Source organism: Salvelinus alpinus, chromosome 13 (genome assembly GCF_045679555.1).
Source record: "Salvelinus alpinus chromosome 13, SLU_Salpinus.1, whole genome shotgun sequence".
In the NCBI taxonomy this organism is placed as follows: Eukaryota; Metazoa; Chordata; class Actinopteri; order Salmoniformes; family Salmonidae; genus Salvelinus; species Salvelinus alpinus.
In genome coordinates, this window is record NC_092098.1 from 27,830,516 (window position 1) to 27,851,650 (window position 21,135).

Consider the following 21,135-nt stretch of genomic DNA (forward strand, 5'->3'; position numbering starts at 1 on the left):
CCATGGATAATAAAGATGGGTAAACTAAGATGTTGAGTCACCTTGAGGAAACAGCAGCCTGCAGGTCTCTGACATCAGCAAGAAGTGACCCGCCTCATTCCCTCTGGCCACGCCCTGCAACAGCTTCTCTAGGGCCGCCCCCCAGTCACCTAGCAACCAGCTCACTGCACCCAGGGTCAGGTCAAGGGACAGAAGGATCAGAAGCTGGAGGGGGACAAGAGCATTACAATGGATTCAGATGAATACACAGAGGCACCACTGTCTACAGAGTAGATCTTCCCCTAAATGTCTACAAACTTACATTTGCAGACTAAGATCTGTCAATATCTCTCCATCCCATCAGCAGAATAATTTTACCCCAGCCCAGCCTCTGTCCACTGATGACCTACCTGTTTCATAGGAACGTTAGGTGTCGTCTGAGGATTCTCTATGGCCTTCAGTTGTTGGTGAAGAGCTTTGAGTATCTCTGGGTTGCTGGGGGAGACAGCAAACACCCTCTCCCACACAGCCCTCAGGGTAGCCAGGAAGCCATCTTGATTATTACAGGGAGCAGACCAGGGATGGATGGAGGAACAGGTCCAAGTCACTATGTCTGTCCCTGTTAGACTCACAGTGAGCAGCTCAATAGTGCAGTAATGTAACCGGTGGGCCTATAGCAGAGGGGGACAGTATAGATAAAGCATGAAAATCAACACGCAACTCTTATCTGACCATCATCTATAGCTAATCAATGAGACTATATATAGTATCTTCATCTATAAGCATCGGCCAGTTCAGGGCAACTTACCAATAGGCTCTCATGTGTGTTGAGGAGTTGCTGTGCTCCCAGCCAATCCTGAGAGGACGCCAGGTCTTTGGCACATCTCAGGGAGAGTGAATAGGAGAGGTCGCTTTCGCCAGCGATCCTCGCCAGACTGGCGGCCGTCTTCAGTGAGACAGGGTCGTTTTTCTTGGCGATGACTTTGGCTGCGTCGAAGCTGGAGTCCACGGCGAGATAACTGCGTGATAAATACACAGCGAGTTCCTTTAGCATCAAGTCAGCTATTTCGAGGAACCAGCTTTTACTCTACCTGCATTGCACAGTGCACTTTTACACCAAGATGCAGTTTTATTAATGAAAATAGGTAAATATTTGTCTTAATTACCATTTAGCAGCAGTAGACAAGTGGCCGTCTTTCTCCAGCACGGCTGCCCAGGTGGTGTAGAGCTCCTTGAGCACAGGGTCATCTGGCTGCAGCCTAGCCTTGGCCAGGGCTATGGCCTCCCTGAGAAAGCACAAACATTTCACTCACAGCTTAGAGATTACAATGATCACTCCCATTGATAGGTCAGTCACAGGTAGCACAATCTAAAATCCTAACACTTAGAAGTTACTCTAATGGAGTAACAACACTAACTTTGTTATTCTTTATTTCATCATTTATGTGTAAAATAAACAGATGAACGTGTGTGTGTGTGTGTCTGCTGAATGACCTGTAGAGCTGGTGGGACTTGAGGAGGTCGATGGCCTCGTAGACCTTGTTGATGGAGAGAAGATGGGAGGCAGCCTTGAGGAACTGCTCCTGAAGACACAGCTGCTTCACATAGACCTCCACGGTCTTCAGCCACACCTGGTAACCAGCTGAGAGGGTTTCACAAGTGTTATTACACACCTGCATGCATCCATACATACAGCACTTCACCAAAGAGAAATACATTACCATGTCAAAGAGCAAGAGAACAAAACAATTATACTAATCAAAAACTAAATTGACTAGTTGGTTGTTGAATCAGAACAACTTAATATTCGAAATATGCATTCTAAAATGGAATAAATATTAAAGAAATATAACCATTTCACAATTAAAATTAGTGCCCTTTACCCATAGGTGCAACTGAGAGCAGGTGATCACTCAGCTCTCCTTTCTCAGTGGCCACCTGCAGAGCTCCAGCGATGTCACCTTTCCATAGTCTCAGGTACACCGCAGACTCATAGTGACCTGCCTCCACATGGCCCTCCTCTACAGGATTAAAAGGGACACCACAACATAAGGAGAATGGAAGTGATTTGTCAGTCACCTTTTATCCGCGCACACACAGTGCAGTCCCCTTCACTTTATCAACATTTTGTTACGTTACAGCCGTATTCTAAAATGGATTAAAACATTTAAAAAAATGTAAATCCTCCATCTACACACAACACACCCCATAATGACAAAGTAGAAACAGGTTTAGAAATTTAACATTACAAATAAAAATACAGAAATACCTTATTTACATAAATATTCAGACCCTTTACTCAGTACTTTGTTGAAGCACCTTTGGCAGCGATCACAGCCTTCAGTGTTCTTGGGTATGACGCTACAAGCTTTGTACACCTGTATTTGGGGAGCCCATTTTTCTCTGCAGATCCTGGGGAGCGTCGCTGCACAGCTATTTTCAGGTCTCTCCAGAGATGCTCGATTGGGTTCAAGCCTGGGCTCTGGCTGGGCCACTGAAGGACATTTAGAGACTTGTCCCGAAGCAACTCATGCATTGTCTTGGCTGTGTTAATTTATTTATTTTATTTCACCAGGTAGGCTAATTGAGAACAAGTTCTCATTTACAACTGCGACCTGGCCAAGATAAAGCAACGCAGTTCGACACATACAACAACAGAGTTACACATGGAATAAACAAACATACAGTAAATTATACAGTAGAAAAAGTATATATACAGTGTGTGCAAATGAGGTAAGATAAGGGAGTTAAGGCAATAAATAGGCCATGGTCGCAAAGTAATTACAATATAGCAATTAAACACTGGAGAGATAGATGCGCAGAAGATTAATGTGCAAATAGAGATACTGGGGTGCAAAGGAGCAAGATAAATAAATACAGTATTGGGATGAGGTATTTGGATGGGATATTTACAGATGGAGTATGTACAGGTGTGCAGTGACCTGTGAGCTGCTCTGACAGCTGATGCTTAACGCTAGTGAGGGAGATATGAGCCTCCAGCTTCAGTGATTTTTGCAGTTCGTTTCAGTCATTGGCAGCAAAGAACTGGAAGGAAAGGCGGCCAAAAGGAGGAATTGGCTTTGGGGGTGACCAGTGAGATATACCTGCTGGAGCGCGTGCTAAGAGTGGGTGCTGCTATGGTGACCAGTGAGCTGAGATAAGGCGGGGCTTTACCTAGCAAAGACTTGTAGATGACCTGGAGCCAGTGGGTTTGGCGACGAGTTTGAAGCGAGGGCCAGCCAACGAGAGTGTACAGGTTGCAGTGGTGGGTAGTATATGGGGCTTTGGTGACTAAACGGATGTCACTGTGATAAACTGCATCCAATTTGTTGAGTAGACTGTTGGAGGCTATTTTGTAAATTACGTCGCCGAAGTCGAGGATCGTTAGGGTGGTCAGTTTTACGAGGGTATGTTTGGCAGCATCAGTGAAGGATGCTTTGTTGCGAAATTGGAAGCCGATTCTAGATTTAATCTTGGATTGGAGATGCTTAATGTGAGTATGGAAGGAGAGTTTACAGTCTAGCCAGGCACCCAGGTATTTGTAGTTGTCCACATATTCTAAGTCAGAACCGTCCAGGGTAGTGATGCTGGACGGGCGGGCAGGTGGATCAGAGAATCACCAGCAGCAAGAGCGACATCATTGATGTATACAGAGAATCAAATCAAAGTTTATTTGTCACATGCGCCGAACACAACAGGTGTAGACCTTACAGTGAAATGCTTACTTACAGGCTCTAACCAATAGTGCGAAAAAAGGGTGTGTGTGTGTGTAAGTAAGTAAGTAAAGAAATAAAACAGTAAAAATACATTTGAAAATAAGAGTAGCAAGGCTATATACAGACACCGGTTAGTCAGGCTTATTGAGGTAGTATGTAAATGTAGGTATGGTTAAAGTGACTATGCATATATGATGAACAGAGAGTAGCAGTAGCGTAAAAGGAGGGGTTGGCGGGAGGTGGGACACAATGCAGATAGCCCAGTTAGCCAATGTGCGGAAGCACTGGTTGGTCGGGGCCAATTGAGGTAGTATGTACATGGATGTATGGTTAAAATGACTATGCATATAAAATAAACAGAGAGTAGCAGCAGCGTAAAAGAGGGGTTGGGGGGGGGCACAGAATGTAAATAGTCCGGGTAACCATTGATTACCTGTTCAGAAGTCTTATGGCTTGGGGGTAAAAACTGTTGAGAAGCCTTTTTGTCCTAGACTTGGCACTCCGGTACCGCTTGCCATGCGGTAGTAGAGAGAACAGTCTATGACTGGGGTGGCTGGGGTCTTTGACAATTTATTAGGACCTTCCTCTGACACCGCCTGGTGTAGAGGTCCTGGATGGCAGGCAGCTTTGCCCCAGTGATGTATTGGGCCGTACGCACTACCCTCTGAAGTGCCTTGCGGTCAGAGGCCGAGCGATTGCCGTACTAGGCAGTGATGCAACCGGTCAGGATGCTCTCGATGTTGCAGCTGTAGAACCTTTTGAGGATCTCAGGACCCATGCCAAATCTTTTTAGTTTCCTGAGGGCGGATAGGCTTTGTCGTGCCCTCTTCACGACTTGGTGTGTTTGGACCATTCTAGTTTGTTGTTGATGTGGACACCAAGGAATTTGAAGCTCTCAACCTGCTCCACTACAGCCCTGTCGATGAGAATGGGGAAGTGCTCGGTGCTCCTTTTCCTGTAGTCCACAATCATCTCCTTAGTCTTGGTTTAGTTGAGGGATAGGTTGTTATTCTGGCACCACCCGGCCAGGTCTCTGACCTCATCCCTATAGGCTGTCTCATCGTTGTCTGTGATCAGCCTTCCACTGTTGTGTCATCTGCAAACTTATTGATGGTGTTGGACTCGTGCCTGGCCATGCAGTCGTGGGTGAACAGGGAGTACAGGAGGGGACTGAGCACGCACCCCTGGGGAGCTCCAGTGTTGCGGATCAGTGTGGTAGATGTGTTGCTAACTACCCTCACCACCTGGGGGCGACCCGTCAGGAAGTCCAGGATCCAGTTGCAGAGGGAGGTGTTTAGTCCCAGGTTCCTTAGCTTAGTGATGAGCTTTGAGGGTACTGTGGTGCTGAACGCTGAGCTGTAGTCAATGAACAGCATTCTCACATAGGTGTTCCTTTTGTCCAGGTGGGAAAGGGCAGTGTGGAGTGCAATAGAGATTGCATCGTCTGTGGATCTGTTTGGGCGGTATTTAAATTGAAGTGGGTCTAGGGTTTCTGGGATAATGGTGTTGATGTGAGCCATTACCAGCCTTTCAAAGCACTTCATGGCTACAGACGTGAGTGCTACGGGTCTGTAGTCATTTAGGCAGGTTGCCTTTGTGTTCTTGGGCACAGGGACTATGGTGGTCTGCTTGAAGCATGTTGGTATTACAGACTCAAATCAGGGACATGTTGAAAATGTCAGTGAAGACACCTGCCATATGGTCAGCACACGGAGAGTGTGATCCCACAGTCGTCCGGAAGAGCTGATGCTCTCATGCATGCCTCAGTGTTGCTTGCCTCAACGCGAGCATAGAAGTGATTTAGCTCGTCTGGTAGGCTTGTGTCACTGGGCAGCTCGCGGCTGTGCTTCCCTTTGTAGTCTGTAATAGTTTGCAAGCCCTGCCACATCCGACGAGCGTCGGAGCCGGTGTATTATGATTCAATCTTAGCCCTGTATTGATGCTTTGCCTGTTTGATTGTTCGTCGCAGGGCATAGCGGCATTTCTTGAAAGCTTCCGGGTTAGAGTCCCACACCTTGAAAGCGGCAGCTCTACCCTTTAGCTCAGTGCAAATGTTGCCTGTAATCCATGGCTTCTGGTTGGGGTATGTACGTACAGTCACTGTGGGGACGACATCCTCAATGCACTTATTGATAAAGCCAGTGACTGATGTGGTGTATTCCTCAATGTCATCAGAAGAATCCCAGAACATGTTCCAGTCTGTGATAGCAAAACTGTCCTGTATTTTAGCATCTGCTTCATCTGACCATTTTTTAATAGACCGAGTCACTGGTGCTTCCTGCTTTAATTTTTACTTTTAAGCAGGAGGATAGAGTTGTGGTCGGATTTACCAAATGGAGGGCGAGGGAGAGCTTTGTACGCGTCTCTGTGTGTGGAGTACAGGTGATCTAGAATTTTTTTCCCCTCTGGTTGCACATTTAACATGTTGATAGAGATTTGGTAGAACTGATTTTAGTTTCCCTGCATTAAAGTCTCCGGCCACTAGGAGCGCCGCCTCTGGGTGAGTGGTTTCCTGTTTGCTTATTTCCTTATACAACTGACTGAGTGCGGTCTTAGTGCCCGCATCTGATTGTGATGGTAAATAAATAGCCACAAAAAGTATAGCTGAGAACTCTCTAAGCAAGTAGTGTGGCGAGTCGGGCACGAGAATTGAAGCCTGTGGCCCCCCATAGAGACTGCCAGAGGCCCGGACAACAGGACCTCCGATTTGACACACAACTCTGAGACGTAGTTGGTGAACCAGGCGAGGTAGTCATTTGAGAAACCAAGGCTGTTGAGTCTGCCGATAAGAATCTGGGGATTGACAGAGTCGAAACCCTTGGCCAGGTCGATGAATATGGCGGTTATGATATCGTTTAGGACCTTGAGCGTGGCTGAGGTGCACCCATGACCAGCTCTGAAAACAGATTGCATAGCGGAGAAGGTACGGTGGGATTCAAAATGGTCGGTGATCTGTTTGTTAACTTGGCTTTCGTAAACCTTAGAAAGGCACGGTAGGATAGATATAGGTCTGTAGCAGTTTGGGTCTAGAGTGTCTCCCCCTTTGAAGAGGGGGATGACCGCGGCAGCTTTCCAATCTTTGGGAATCTCAGACGATACGAAAGAGAGGTTGAACAGGCTAGTAATAGGGGTTGCAACAATTGTCATATAATTTTAGAAAGAGAGGGTCCAGATTGTCTAGCCTGGCTGATTTGTAGGGGTCCAGATATTGCCGCTCTTTCAGAACATCAGCTATCTGGATTTGGGTGAAGGAGAAATGGGGAGGCTTGGGAGAGTTGCTGTGGGGGGTGCAGGGCAGTTGACCGGGGTAGGGGTAGCCAGGTGGAAAGCATGGCCAGTCGTAGAAAAATCATTATTGAAATTCTCAAATATAATGGATTTATCAGTGGTGACAATGTTTCCTAGCCTCAGTGTGCTTAGGGTCGTTGTCCTGTTGGAAAATGAACCTTCACCCCAGTCTGACATCCTGAGTGCTCTAGAGCAGGTTTTCTTCAAGGATCTCTCTGTACTTTGCTCTGTTCATCTTTGCCTCGGTCCTGACTAGTCTCCTAGTCCCTGCTGCTGAAACGCATCATGATGCTGCCATCACCATGCTTCATCGTAGGGGTGGTGCCAGGTTTCCTCCAGATATGACGCTTGGCATTCAGGCCAAAGAGTTCAATGTTGGTTTCAACAGACCAGATAATCTTGTTACTCATGGTCTGAGTTTCTTTAGGTGCCTTTTGGCAAACTCCAAGCAGGCTGTCATGTGCCTTTTATTGAGGAGTGCCTTCCGTCTGGCCATTCTACCATAAAGTACTGATTGGTGGAGTGCTGCAGAGATGGTTGTCCTTCTGGAATGTTCTCCCTTCTCCACAGAGGACCTCTGGAGCTCTATCAGAGTGACGATCGGGTTCTTGGTCACCTCCCTGACCAAGGCCCTTCTCCCCTGATTGCGCAGTTTGGCCAGACAGTCAGCTCTAGGAAGAGTCATGGTGTTTCCAAACTTCTTCCATTTAAGAATGATGGAGGGCAATGTGTCCTTGGGGACCTTCAACGCTGCAGATATTATTTTATACCCTACCCCAGGTCTGTGCCTCGACACAATCCTGTCTTGGAGCTCTACCGACAATTCCTTCGACCTGTTGGCTTGGTTTTTGCTCTGACATGTACCGTCAACCGTGGGACGTTATACAGACAGGTGTAATGTAACAAAATGTGGAAGGGGTCTGAATATTTTCCGAATGCACTGTATATACACTAAGGTTTGTAGACAGCCAATTCCACTCATTTGAAAGGGTATTTCAGCCACACCAGTTGTCCACATACTTTTGGTCATGTAGTGTGTGTAATATACATATACACACAGTACCAGTCATAAGTTTGGACACCTACTCATTCAAGGGTGTTTCTTTATTTTTTACTATTTTCTACATTGTAGAATAATAGTGAAGACATCAAAACTATGAAATAACACATATGGAATCAGGTTGTAACCAAAAACAAAAATGAGTTTTAAATCTAAATATATTTTATATTTGAGATTCTAAGTAGCCACCTTTTGCCTTGACAGCTTTGCACACTCTTGGCATTCTCTTAACAAAATTCATGAGGTAGCCACCTGGAATGCATTTCAATTAACAGGTGTGCCTTGTTAAAAGTAAATTTGTGAAATGTATTTCCTTCTTAATGCGTTTGAGCCAATCAGTTGTGTTGTGACAAGGTAGGGGTGGTACACAGAACATAGCCCTATTTAGTAAAAGACCAAGTCCACAGTATGGCAATAACAGCTCTAATAAGCAAAGAGAAATGACAATCCATCATTACTTTAAGACATGAAGGTCAGTCAATGCGGAACACTTCAAGAATTTTGTAAGTTTCAAGTGCAGTCGCAAAAACCATCAAGCGCTATGATGAAACTGGCTCATGAGGACTGCCACAGGAAAGGAAGACCCAGAGTTACCTCTGCTCCAGACGATAAGTTCATTAGTTACCAGCCTAAGAAATTGCAGCCCAAATAAATTCTTCACAGAGTTCAAGTAACCTTCACATCAACTGTTCAGAGGAAACTGTGTGAATCAGGCCTTCATGGTCGATCGCTGCAAAGAAACCACTACTAAAGGACACCAATAAGAAGAAGAGACTTGCTTGGGCCAAGAAACACGAGCAATGGAAATTAGATCGGTGGAAATCTGTCCTTTGGTCTGATGAGTCTTTGTGAGACGCAGAGTAGGTGAACGGATGATCTCCGCATGTGTGGTTCCAAATGTGAAGCATGGAAGTGGAGGTGTGATGGTGAGCTTTGCTGGTGACACTGTCTGTGATTTATTTCGATTTCAAGGCACACAACCAGCATGGCTACCACAGCATTCTGCAGTAATATGCCATCGCATCTGGTTTGCGATTAGTGGGACTATCACTTGTTTTTCAACAGGACAATGACCCAACACTCCTCCAGGCTGTGTAAGGGCTATTTAACCAAGAAGGAGAGTGATGGAGTACTGCATCAAATGACCTGGCTTCCAGTCACCAACCTCAACCCAATTGAAATGGTTTGGGATGAACGCAGAGCGAATGAAAAGCAGCCAACAAGTGCTCAGCATGTGGGAACTCCTTCAAAACTGTTGGAAAAGCATTCAAGGTGAAGCTGGTTGAGAGAATGCCAAAAGTGTGCAAAGCTGTCATCAAGGCAAAGGGTGTCTACTTCGAAGATTCTAAAATAAATTTTGATTTGTTAAAAAAAAAAAAGTGGGTTACTACATGTTATTTCATAGTTTGATGTCTTCATTCTTATTGTACAATGTAGAGTATAGTAAAAATACAGAAAAACCCTGGAATGAGTAGGTGTCCAAACTTTTGACTGGTACTGTATATACACACATACATGTATACACAGACACATAGAGAAAGCATTATATCACATGTATGTATTATGAAAGTGTTATAATAAGTGTTATTAAAGTGTTAAAAAGTATGTAATCGTTATGAACGTGTAATAACAATCATATAATACAACATAAGATAGTGTACTCACCCTCCTCTTGGAACATCCTGTAGAGGGCATCTCTGTCTGCGAACAGCCCCAGTTGGATGTGATCTCCCAGGCCTGGGACACAGTGGGCTGGAGAAGCTGAGAACAAACAGGGATGGACAAAGACAGGGTCAGAGTCAAACGCTGCTCTATGGAGGACAGAAAAAAATGATGACCACTCTTATCTTTCTGGACATGTCTCATGAATCTTATGATGCAGACTTAAATAAAGACAAATCCTTGTGCTTTTTTTTATGCCGGCGCATACACATGAAAATGTAGTCAGGAAACAATAGTTGAGTACTTGTTCATTGTTTTGGTCAGGGTTCCCCAACTGGCGTTTAATTGGCCCCCTAAGTTCTGAGCAAAAAAACAGACTAAAAACATCAGGAAATCAGCGCCAAGTGATTTTAATTTAAGAAATCTGTTCCTATATATATTCCTACGCATAATAGAGAGACAAGTGATCGTATACAAATGTAAGTAAGGTTTGAAATTATTACCTTTTAGTCAAACATAACTGTTGGGCTTCTTGCGGTCAATTTGCAGTCTACCACCTATTTGTAATTATGTTCCGGCACCCCGACCCCCCAAAAAAATCGTCCCACAGTTGAATCTAGCTGATGATCCCTGATATAGGTCCTCAAAAAGTGTAGCTACTGGGCTACATGTCTAATCTTGTGGTATAATCCAGATAAGGATGGATTGAGTCTCACCCTCAGAGTGCCTGACTGTGGCCAGGTTGAGACAGTCCTGCTGGAGGTCTTCTCTGGGGCGGTGGTCCATGGAGGTACTGAGGGGCAGCATGGAGCGAGGTTTCCTCTTCTTCAGAGACACCTCTGGAGGAAAGACAGACCGCAAGAGGGGTTGGAGTGGATGGAGATGGATACTTGCACTTGTCATTTAATAAAGGGGCCTATGTTTTTCTTGGTTAGTTCACGTGGTTAGGAAAAACTCTGTGCCCTATGAACAATTTTCTTAGTGTATTTTGATAAGATTCCATAACATACAGTACCTGTTTTCTCCACTTTTTTAATTTCTTTCTTTATAGTGAGTAAGGATTTCCCTCCATTTTGCACTTTCTCCATCACAGGTCTGTCCATCTGATTACTGGATGAAGAGACTAAAATAAAAAGAGTAGTATGTGTGAGCTGTATGACATTGTCATTATTTACTGATTGCATATGGCAGATGCAATTGAAGGAGATGACTGAATTGAGACAGACTGAATGTAATAGTAGATTGGACATGACTGCAGTGCTACCTGTCACTGAGGAGATGCTAGTGGTCTCGCTCCCCTCCTCCTCCTCCTCCTCCTCGTTGTCAGATGGTCTTTCTCCTGGTGCTGGGGACGCCCCTTTATTCCCCTCTCCAATTAGAGACAAGCTCTCCTCCACCTTTGCTCCTCCTTTCCCGGTTGCCTTCTTCTTCTTCTTGGCCTTTAACTTGGCCTTCTGGTCAAGTGTCTTTTTCGCTAAGAAGAGAAAGACATTTTTACCTTTGTATTATCATTAGAAAAATATACAATTCATTGCACTCTAAATGTTATGGATCTTTACAATCAAATATATGAAAATGCTCAAATGTTGACCATTTACACAACCAGCAACTTTCTAAAAAGCAACTTTGTGAATAAAACTAGAAATAAAATGTTTTGTTACTTTTGGGGGGCTTGGTGAATTCCTGCTTGGACACAGCCCACTCCTGCACAGTGAAGTCATCTGCTCCCGTCCAGACCAGGTCCGGGTCCACAGGAGACCACTGGACACACAGCAGCCGGCCCCTGTGACCCCTGTAGTTGCACAGCCCCTCCTCCTTCTGCACGTCCCACACCTAGGGACCGTATAGCTTTAATTTGCTATATATGGCACAGGTACAGCCAACTAGCAGTAGCAAACGCTACCTAGCAACAACAACAAAAAAGAAACGATACTTGGAGTCCATGTATCAATATAATAAAATCGGTCAAAATAATATTGCGACATGCAACTGCATCAATTTTTCCCCCATCACTATATAGAACCACATGGAAGAAAACAGTAGGAACTAGTAAAAGGTGTAAAGGCTGGGTCCGTGTAGCTGTCGTTAGGTAAATAACACATTGGGACAGACCTGTGCTGTACCGTCGTAACAGACGGTAACCAGTCTCCCGTCGTGGTGGGGGCTCCAGGCCAGGCCAGTGATCTTGGCTGTGTGACCCGCCAGGCTCCGATACGCCTCGGTCATCACAACGGGAATCTCTGGAGGAGTCTCTGAACACAGACAAAGAAAAACAGTGACCACTTTAAAATACTGTGAAATTAACCAAAAATTGCTAACTCCTGCATAGCAAAAACATCTTCCAAGACCATTAGTTATTATAGCTACCGTTCACAATGGAGACCTCCGCTGGCCTACTGCTGTCTCTACATCCCATATTACCCTCACTGCATCATACCTTGAGATATGCACACTTGTCTTTCACACAGATCAGACAACATATCAATAGAATATTTAAGTTAAACACTCAGATCTCAAAATAAGATTCAGCCCTAGAATACACCCCTGGGGAACTCTCCTCACCTATGACAGTGCGGAGGTCGTGGACATAGACCAAGGCGTTGCTGGACCCAGAGGCCAGGAGGTACTGCAGCTCGGGCAGGGAACTGTGGTCATGGTGCCAGCGCAGCACGTTGATGATCTTATGGTGCTGCTGGATGGTACACAGCAGCTTGAGAGTCGGAGCCTGGTATACCTCTACAGACCTGAAAGAGACAAAGCCAGGAAATATAGTTAGCCCCATATCATTTCAAGAACTTTGTGACCTAGTGTAAATGGATACATAAATAAAATCTACCACATTACAGTAAATCCATCAGTACAGCTGTAGTCTTATTTTAGACAGGCACTCAATCATTCTAGATGACAGTTGGTTCCAGGCAATTGTCCAGGCCTATATACACAGTTTAAGGGAATGAGAGGACTCACCCGTCCTCATTGCCGATGGCCACAACTTTACCATCTGGTTTCCAGCTGAGATCTGTGTGGGGTGACAGCTTGTGCTGCAGAAAATAGAACATGACCTTCAAAACCTATTCAAATGACCAACATTATATTCAATTGCACATCGCCACATGCAGTGATTGGGTAAAATACTTAAGGAATTAAGTAGAGGGTCCTGCTGAAAAGGAAATGCATAAATGTAGATAGCCTTTCCATCTCACCTTGATGCTGTTGGTGTCCTTGATGACCCTGTCAATGTCGGTGGCCTCTCCCGCCAGTTTCCAGGGGTCATGCTGTAGGATGATGCCCTCTCCAGCACAGCTATACAGGCTGTAGGACAGACGGTCTCCTGCTCCACCTGGATGACACGCTGACTGTTACACACTGTTGCAGCAACCCCCTTGCCTCGCTTATTCACACACAATCATACTCATCCAGCGTATATTATGGTATATTATCTGATGGTTGCAGAGTCTGACAACACTAATCAGTTAATGATAAACCTCAAGACGTCGCATCTCAATCTCCACATGACATTCTGGAGCCTTTCCAGCAGAAAGTGTCTAAACAAATGAACAGGTCTTTGTTGGTTTAGAAACCATCAGCAGATCTTTCTCACAGGAGCAATTATGTTTACTGCTTCAAAAGACTGAATGACTGATACGGTAATCAAAATGTCATCTGCCGGCAGCTGGTAAAATGTACTTTCCACCATCTTGATTTCCCAATGAATGGCTCAGGGAGAGAGATAATTGTTTTCCCAACTCAATGAATTATGGAGTATATTAAAAAAGTGTCAAGAGATGCATGCTTTCTGCTGACTCATGGCTTTGGCACAACGTCCACTCAGAGAAGTTGCTGGGTCAGAGGGTGCTCAGCATACAGTACACACACTTACACTTATTAAGAGCTTACCAAATGACAGAGGAGGGACTGGGGGTCCCCAGGCTAATGTGTACACAGTCTTTTTGTGATAAGTGCTGGATACCTGAGGCGGCCTGGGAACAACACAATAAAGACCTTTCATTAACATCATAACAGACATGAAATGTCATTATCTTGGTGAGAAGTGTTGATAATCACTAACAGTATGGATTTGATTATACCGCCAACATACAGTATCTCAGATACGAGAGTTAAGAGAAAGTTGTAGATGAAGAGTTTTACTTGTTAGAGAAAGCATCGTAAATGCCAACTTTGCCATCATCGGTTCCAAAAGCTAAGGATCCTTCTTTTGTTGGATGCCAGGACAACTGCAATGAACAAAGAATTGTCACACACACACGGGCTAGCCAACTTCACTTTTACCATAAACCATTAGTCAATAACTGATATCAATATGCCCTAAGAGTCTCTTACCGCTGTGACTTTGGACTTGATGCCCTGCCAGAAGGTCTTGGTGTCGTACTTGTTCTGGATTGAGAGGGTGCTCCACACGCGGATCATGCCGTCTCCCACCCCCAGGGCCAAGCAGCCCGTACCCACAGGAGAGAAGGTCAGGGTGTACACAAACCCCCCCAGGGTGGGAAGGGTCCAGCAGCAGTCCAACGACGACAGATCCCAACATTTTATCTGGAATAATGATAGGCAAATTTCTTCTTGCCAACATGGATTCTGTAATCACTCTCGGCACATATGCACGCTAAGTACTGCTCATAAACTGCATGTTTGATTGACCACTTATAGGGCCCAATTTCACACCGTACTCAAAGTGTCACTGTTGTCAATAGACACAGTCAGTAAATTGCTTGCTAAAGCTACATCGAGAGGGTTTAACCCCCATCTCACCACTCTGTCCATTGAGGTGCTGAGCAGGAGCTCTCGGTTGTCCTGAACACACACTGAGCTCATGTTGAACACGATCCTGCTGTGGTTCTGGCCCTCTGAGGATGCTCCCAACAGGCTCCACTTCTGCTTGCCTCCCTTGGTGAGGTCCCACAAGATCAGCTCACCCCTTCACATACAGGGGGATGTTAGTACAGTCTGGGCAAAACAAATGATCAAAAGACTTAAGTACAGCGAGTTGCCGACTAAATCATATTTATCACAATTAACTGTACCATCCTCAATTATGTTTTTATAGTTCATACCCAAAGCAGCTTGATACGACTTGCGTTGGCTTCCCCTTGGGCCAGTGCACAGTGAGCCAGAGTCTCTCCTTGACCGCAGGATCCACCCCTGTTCCTCTTCTCTTCAGGAACGGTAGCTTCATGGTCATCACACCTGACAGAGAGAGACATAATCATCTTTAACTCCAAGAGATGGGACCCTCTTAAAGAGCATACTGCACCAACTCTCAATAGTAGTATGATACGCAGATAAAGCTATGGAGGATGCAGGTTGATAACTCAGTTAGGATATCGTCTCACCTTTACCCTTCAGCGTGCTCCAGATTCTTATGGTCTGGTCCTTGCTCCCAGATGCAAGATAACATCCCTTTTCTTTGCCCTCGGTGATCTCATTGGTCGTTTCTGAAAATATAATTTTAATTATACGTAACAAATTAACAAAGTGATTCACATAAAATAATAATAAAACAGTACTAACAAAGAAACAAAAAGACAAGAGAAAGAAAAGCTAATTAAACTCATACATTGAAAGACACTGAAATCCTGATCTCCTCTGGCAGACCATTCCAAAGTCTAGGGGCCCTAAAGGGCAAAAGCTCCCTCTGTTTTCAACCTAGACTTTGGAATGGTCTGCCAGAGGAGATCAGGATTTCAGTGTCTTTTAATGTATGAGTGCCTTGTCAACAGTGCTTTGCCAGAGGATCTCCGGCTGCTTCGTAGGGAGATAAAAGATCTGATATAGGATGAGGCTAAACCAAGCCTTAAACGTGTAGTACAATTTTCTATTATTTTCGAAGTGACTGGTAGCCAGCTAAGAGAAGCTAAAATAGATGTGATATGGTAATGGCTACACTTCCTAGTGCTTGTTAAAAGCCAAGCTGCATTTTGAACTTACTATAGATGGAGTGATTTCTGACTGAGTTACAGTAATATAGGTGTGAGGAAATAAAAGCATGTATAACTTTCTCCAGATCAGTGACTGAAATAAAATACTTGACTTTAACTATATTTCTTAGATGAGCAGGACTGGACAACCTTCTTCACATGCAGCTCGAGGTTTAGGTCAGGGTAAAAAAAAGACACCAAGGTTTCTGGCCTTAGGCTTTACATTGGTGGACAAAGGGGTAAAATGTATCTTAAAAACATTGATGACTAAAAATAGATAGTTCTCTCATCATGCCACTTGTCACTGACTGAATACATTTAGGATGGCTCGGCACAGCATCTTTCATAACACACCACCTGTGTTGTCGTCTACTCTGCTGTAAAGCACCTCCTCATTGGGTAGTGGAGCCCAGGCCAGGGCGTGGATCTCGTCGTCATGGCCACGGAGACGATGCACCACCTCACCTTTCTTACTGATGTCAATCAGCACAATCATGCCATCTTTGTACCTAAGAGAGATTAAGATACATAACCATATGGGATGTTTTCCTGGGAAGTAATTTGTCGCTGGTATTTGCTGTTCGTGATGCATATCGATGGATGCTGTGAAATGTACTAGGGCTGACCCCAATTATTTAACGGGTCGATTGTTTGGTCGATAGGCTGTTGGTCAAACTAGATTTTTTGTTGTTGTCGAGCAGTAGAAAATATCAATATAAGTGAGTTAATGGCACACGAGACACCTATCTTATTCACGCCCATCTCTGTGACCTAATCCATTGCGGAGGCTGCGGGATGGGACAGTCCAAGAAGGGGAGTGTGGCTGTACAATGCACATCTCTCTCCAGAATGCACTTTCCAGCCTTTGTGCACATTCATTGTTTCATAACTTCATTGTGTGAACTGTTTGCGTTTGATTGTTAGTGTATATCAATTCCCCATTACATATATCGCCAGTAGTATATTTACCGTTAATTTCCTAATCTACAATGTTTGGTTACGGTAATGTCTGTTAATGCATTCAATATATTATTACTCCAGTCTTTTACTGTTCTCATTGTCAGAGTGGACACATTGTTTGCAGGGCGCACAACCTATGCTACACAAGAAACACATTTTGTTTCATTTCATTCCATTCATGAGTTTTGTAAATTTAGTCAGTCTTTTGTTTGGAGCGCTCCTGTCAATGTTGAGTATGTCTATGCGCACCTGATTACGCATAGAAGTAGGCCTATAGGCTACCTGGCCGGTGCGCAAATGTAGGAATATAAATGTGCCCATTTGGGGATCTGAAAATATTTCTGATAGGTTTAATGCACCACCACTAATGAGCTGTCGAGCTTCTTAAAGTAATATTTTCTTCACCACAAACAGCAAGCAAACCCAAAAATATTTTTACATACATTGAGAATGACAATAACTCCTCAATATATTTGATAAATCTTTCCAGCTCTCTCCCTTTCAATAACCACTCAGCGTGAAAGGGAAAAAGATATCATACTCTGACCCATTGGAAACTTCATAAAATAGGCCTACCTGATTACTTCTTATCCCTTGCGCAAATTGCCTACAGCTGTGTATGTTCCAAGCTCACTGGTGCGGGAAACTGAGGGCACAGAATAATTTATACAATGTTGCAAGGAGCTTCAGGCCGGAGCCAACTTAATAGTTGATACAATATTTGAAGTTCGTTGCAGACATGCCATGCCAATGTGACTTATAGGATATTTATTTTTAAACTCAAGATATTTTCTACCTGCAGGCTGGAATATTTTTATTTGTTAGCTTTATAGGCTATTTTTACATAGTTGGCAATGGGAGTTACTTTTTAGGTTTATAATTTTCATAGAATTTTGATTAACCACATGACAATGATGTTGAAATACAAAGACGTTATTATAAATTAAATGAAACTGTTCCATGAAATTGTGCATAAGAAAACCATAACTGGCACACAGATCGATAGAAATTGTAAGATAAATTGGTATTCCACGTGAGAAAGTTTGCAGACTCCTCGTGTAGCCTATTGCCGGCAACTTCAGGAGAGTAACGACAGAATTTGGGAAAGCCAGTAGGAGCGGGAGGATGGTTGGAACAGGTTACGTTTTCTTCTTCTTCTGTTTATCTTGATCTCTGGCTCCCCTTTGATTATTTGTGTCTTATTTCATCAAACAGTGAGCTTAAAGCATCAGACAGCTCCTTGCATATATTGTTTATTTTATTAAAACACATAGGGTGTATATTTACATGGAAAAATACACGTTTTGAGCAGACGACTTTCGGTCGACCAAGATTTTTTTTTAGTCGTGGACAGCCCTAAAATGTACACTTCTCAGCATAAGCAATTATTGTGCATGCATGCACTATTAGAGGTTAAATCTCATACCCCACAGCAACATAGTGCCAGTTGTGAGGGGAGCAGGACAGGCAGAAGATATTCCTTGGTTCGGGGAAGAAGCTTTGAGATTCACCAGTGTTGTACTGGTAGCAGACCACAATGCCCTTCTCATCCCCTGACACCACAAGGTTCTTCTCCACGGGGGACCAGTGGAGGGCTGTGATGGTGTTCTGTACACATAATAGACTTAGATACAATACTTTGAAAAACGTTTTCTATGAGAAAATGTATCTTATACCTGGGAGAGAGACAAGATGGAATCAACACTATTCTAAAAGGTCTCAGAGTGGAACTAACCTGGTGAGTTTTATGCTCCTTTACCAGGACCTTCTCATTTGTGTCCCAGAATTTAACAGTCCCATCATCAGAAGTACTGGCACAATTATGGCTTTGGCCGGCATGCTGGCAGAATGAGAAGCCAGACACTCTCTCTCTGTGGCCAACCAGTTCACCTGAAAGCAAGACAAATTAGAATTAGCCATGTTGATTTGATACATGTCCACTGACTGACTTCTAGAACACACAATGGCTAACATGAGAATAATAGAGTACTTACCAACAACTGTAGAGGATGATGCTGTAACGTCAACCAAATATATGGTGTTTTTAGCTCCAAACGCCAATATACCCTTGTCATTCGTGTCACTGCATCGCGAAGAGTACCAGTTTGGAGAGGCTGGAAGAAGTCTCTCGTGCATTATGAAAGGAATGGTCGACATTCAGAATCTAAATTGATATACAGTAAATCAAAATCTATTCACATCACTGGGGTATAAAGAACGATTCAAAAGCACATGTCTTATTCTAGTGGAGCGTTCATGCTGCATCATAAACATAACGAAAGCCGTATAATTGACCCAATTGTCGTAAAGAGTACGGAACCAGAGAAGGGTTAAACTATGTCAGTATGCTTGCATTTTTTCCTTCGCATTTGATAAATACATTTTGTCTTATCAGCTCATATTTGTATATTATGCATTTTAATAATTGACTGTATATGAAGATTTTAACAATGATAAAACGGAACCACACCAAAGACAGTACAGTATGAAGAAAGGCTATGTTCGAATACTTATACTAACTGCACTAACTATACTATTTGTGACGTATTTGAGTATGTAGTATGCTTATTGGTTATAGCATGGATATTGTACTAAATATGCCAACATGAGACGTATTCAAGCAGTGCACACTATTTACGTGCTTTTAGGGCCCATAATGCCAATTCTTCAGAGAAGGGCGTGACTTCACAACGGTTTCAGATTTCAAGAAAATTGTGGAAAATATGGAGCCGAAGTCCGATATCGGATACAATTTCATTGCTGACAATTATGACAAATGTTAAGAAAGGTTGAGCAATGTAATAAAGTATTGACTTTTAAAATAAATTACGTTGGCTGACAACGTGTTAGCTACGCTATCCTTACAAACCGCAGCAGCAGTACTATTGTTGTCTCTACCTTCTTGCCCATTGTGCTGTTGTCTGTGCACAACAATGTTTGTACCCTGTTTTGTGTTGCTACCGTGCTCTCTTGTCGTGACGTTTGTATTGTCCTATATTTTAATTTAATACATTTTTTATCCCAGCCCCCATCCCCGCAGGAGGCATTTGTCTTTTGGTAGGCCGTCATTGTAAGTAAGAATTTGTTCTCAACTGACTTGCCTAGTTAAATAAAAGAGTTAAACTTGGGGCTCCCGAGTGATGTTAGCTAGCTACCTAACGTTAGTTGGCTAGTACCAATACATCGAACTTGCCAGTATATGAACTATATGTCATTCTTAGCTAAGTGTTATAGTCTTTGTGCGTTCGCGATGGTCATTGTTAATTCGAGAGCGCAGAATAACTGATTAATTTACGAACACTCGACACCAGCTGAATATGGCCATTGTTAGGGTTTATGCACTCAGTGTTAGGGTTTATGCACTATAGCCTGCTACCATATTGTATGAAGATGAATATTGTTTGTGTATGTGTGTAAAGACTGAGCAACATAGAGTGACATGCTATAAAAACTGTGGTCAATCTGGAGAGGGGAGGGGTGCATATCTCTAGGCCAACCAGGGAGGGTAGGACACTGGACAATACCATATAAGGAACTGTTTGAGTGTAGCATCTGGGGAGCGGAACAAGACAGATCTAATCTACCCAAAGACCAGATGCGGACACCTGCGAGCACCAAGAGACTGGGACCAGTCTGAGTGCCAGCGATAAACTGAGCAAAGTTTAAACCACGCTCAGCCTCTACTGTGATAGGCCAATGGACGGGTTGGAAATATGGCTGTCATAGTATAATAACTGTTGTTTGCGCACATTCCAGAGTTCCCTGTTCTACCCTGCGAGGTGTTACAGTGAACCCGTATATACGAAAATTGCATTTACCATTTATCGCTTGAGTTTAATTAAAATACTTAAAGTATATTCAGTGACTCTGAATCACATTTTGTCCTGATACCAGATTTGAATTGACGCAAATCTCTCTCACCAGTGTCACCTGTTGTATTCGGCACATGTGACAAATATCATTTGAAATATGGTAGCGAGAGGAAGCCCGCTGGCCTAAAGTGGGGGAAGATGGAACGAGATAGATTTGGGCCGAATTTCTGGAAAGTCCCCAACAAACATTTGATTTCAATACAATTTGTTGTTTCCAAAGTGGACTACGTTTTGTAGACTTTACTCTTTGCAAACGCCCCCCCCCCTCCTTAGGAAATATGCAGATGAATGCTAGAACGCACCAGTGGGATTTCGCTAGCTCTTGCTTGGCTCTGCCCACCTCCTTGCTTGTTCTGCCCACTATGACTAATTTGTTCCCATTGGAAAAGTATTTGGTTTTAGCCTATCTTCATACTGTATATCTTCACACTGTATTTACTGTCTTTGACGAGACGTGCCCAGTGATGCCAATTTTGCAATTTTGTTGCTAGATTTAGCAACTTTTCAGACTACCCTGGCAACTTTTTTTCCAAACAGCACCTAGAAACAAATTTAGCTATTTAAAAAAATCTATTTGGAACTTTTAGCAACTTTTGAAAAGTGACTCAAACGCTAAAATGCATGCATTTTCCCTCTAAATTTCTCTGTCACACACTCGGTCA

The 21,135-nt window shown here is 43.6% G+C and overlaps 1 protein-coding gene across 2 annotated transcripts in view; it reads right to left on the reverse strand.

Annotated features, from left to right (window-relative positions):
• The window catches only part of LOC139537486 (gem-associated protein 5-like), a 30,264-nt gene extending 9,811 nt beyond the window's left edge, over nucleotides 1-20,453 (reverse strand). The window contains exons 1-25 of one of the 2 annotated variants that reach the window (XM_071338850.1): nucleotides 18,596-20,453; nucleotides 18,337-18,491; nucleotides 18,028-18,209; nucleotides 15,999-16,150; nucleotides 15,057-15,158; nucleotides 14,778-14,910; nucleotides 14,476-14,641; nucleotides 14,047-14,259; nucleotides 13,855-13,940; nucleotides 13,603-13,685; nucleotides 12,909-13,045; nucleotides 12,673-12,746; nucleotides 12,268-12,449; nucleotides 11,818-11,957; nucleotides 11,367-11,538; nucleotides 10,970-11,179; nucleotides 10,721-10,828; nucleotides 10,422-10,544; nucleotides 9,709-9,804; nucleotides 1,863-2,000; nucleotides 1,474-1,621; nucleotides 1,146-1,265; nucleotides 788-998; nucleotides 390-650; nucleotides 42-204 (exon numbers count right to left, since the gene is read on the reverse strand). In XM_071338850.1, coding sequence (XP_071194951.1) covers nucleotides 42-204; nucleotides 390-650; nucleotides 788-998; nucleotides 1,146-1,265; nucleotides 1,474-1,621; nucleotides 1,863-2,000; nucleotides 9,709-9,804; nucleotides 10,422-10,544; nucleotides 10,721-10,828; nucleotides 10,970-11,179; nucleotides 11,367-11,538; nucleotides 11,818-11,957; nucleotides 12,268-12,449; nucleotides 12,673-12,746; nucleotides 12,909-13,045; nucleotides 13,603-13,685; nucleotides 13,855-13,940; nucleotides 14,047-14,259; nucleotides 14,476-14,641; nucleotides 14,778-14,910; nucleotides 15,057-15,158; nucleotides 15,999-16,150; nucleotides 18,028-18,209; nucleotides 18,337-18,491; nucleotides 18,596-18,758 — 3,718 coding nt within the window. In that variant the 5' untranslated portion in view covers nucleotides 18,759-20,453. Of the gene's footprint in view, nucleotides 1-41; nucleotides 205-389; nucleotides 651-787; nucleotides 999-1,145; nucleotides 1,266-1,473; nucleotides 1,622-1,862; nucleotides 2,001-9,708; nucleotides 9,805-10,421; nucleotides 10,545-10,720; nucleotides 10,829-10,969; nucleotides 11,180-11,366; nucleotides 11,539-11,817; nucleotides 11,958-12,267; nucleotides 12,450-12,672; nucleotides 12,747-12,908; nucleotides 13,046-13,602; nucleotides 13,686-13,854; nucleotides 13,941-14,046; nucleotides 14,260-14,475; nucleotides 14,642-14,777; nucleotides 14,911-15,056; nucleotides 15,159-15,995; nucleotides 16,151-18,027; nucleotides 18,210-18,336; nucleotides 18,492-18,595 lie in introns of both variants that reach the window. The other variant, XM_071338849.1, reaches the window with a different exon arrangement.
• Nucleotides 20,454-21,135: the final 682 nt, after the last annotated feature.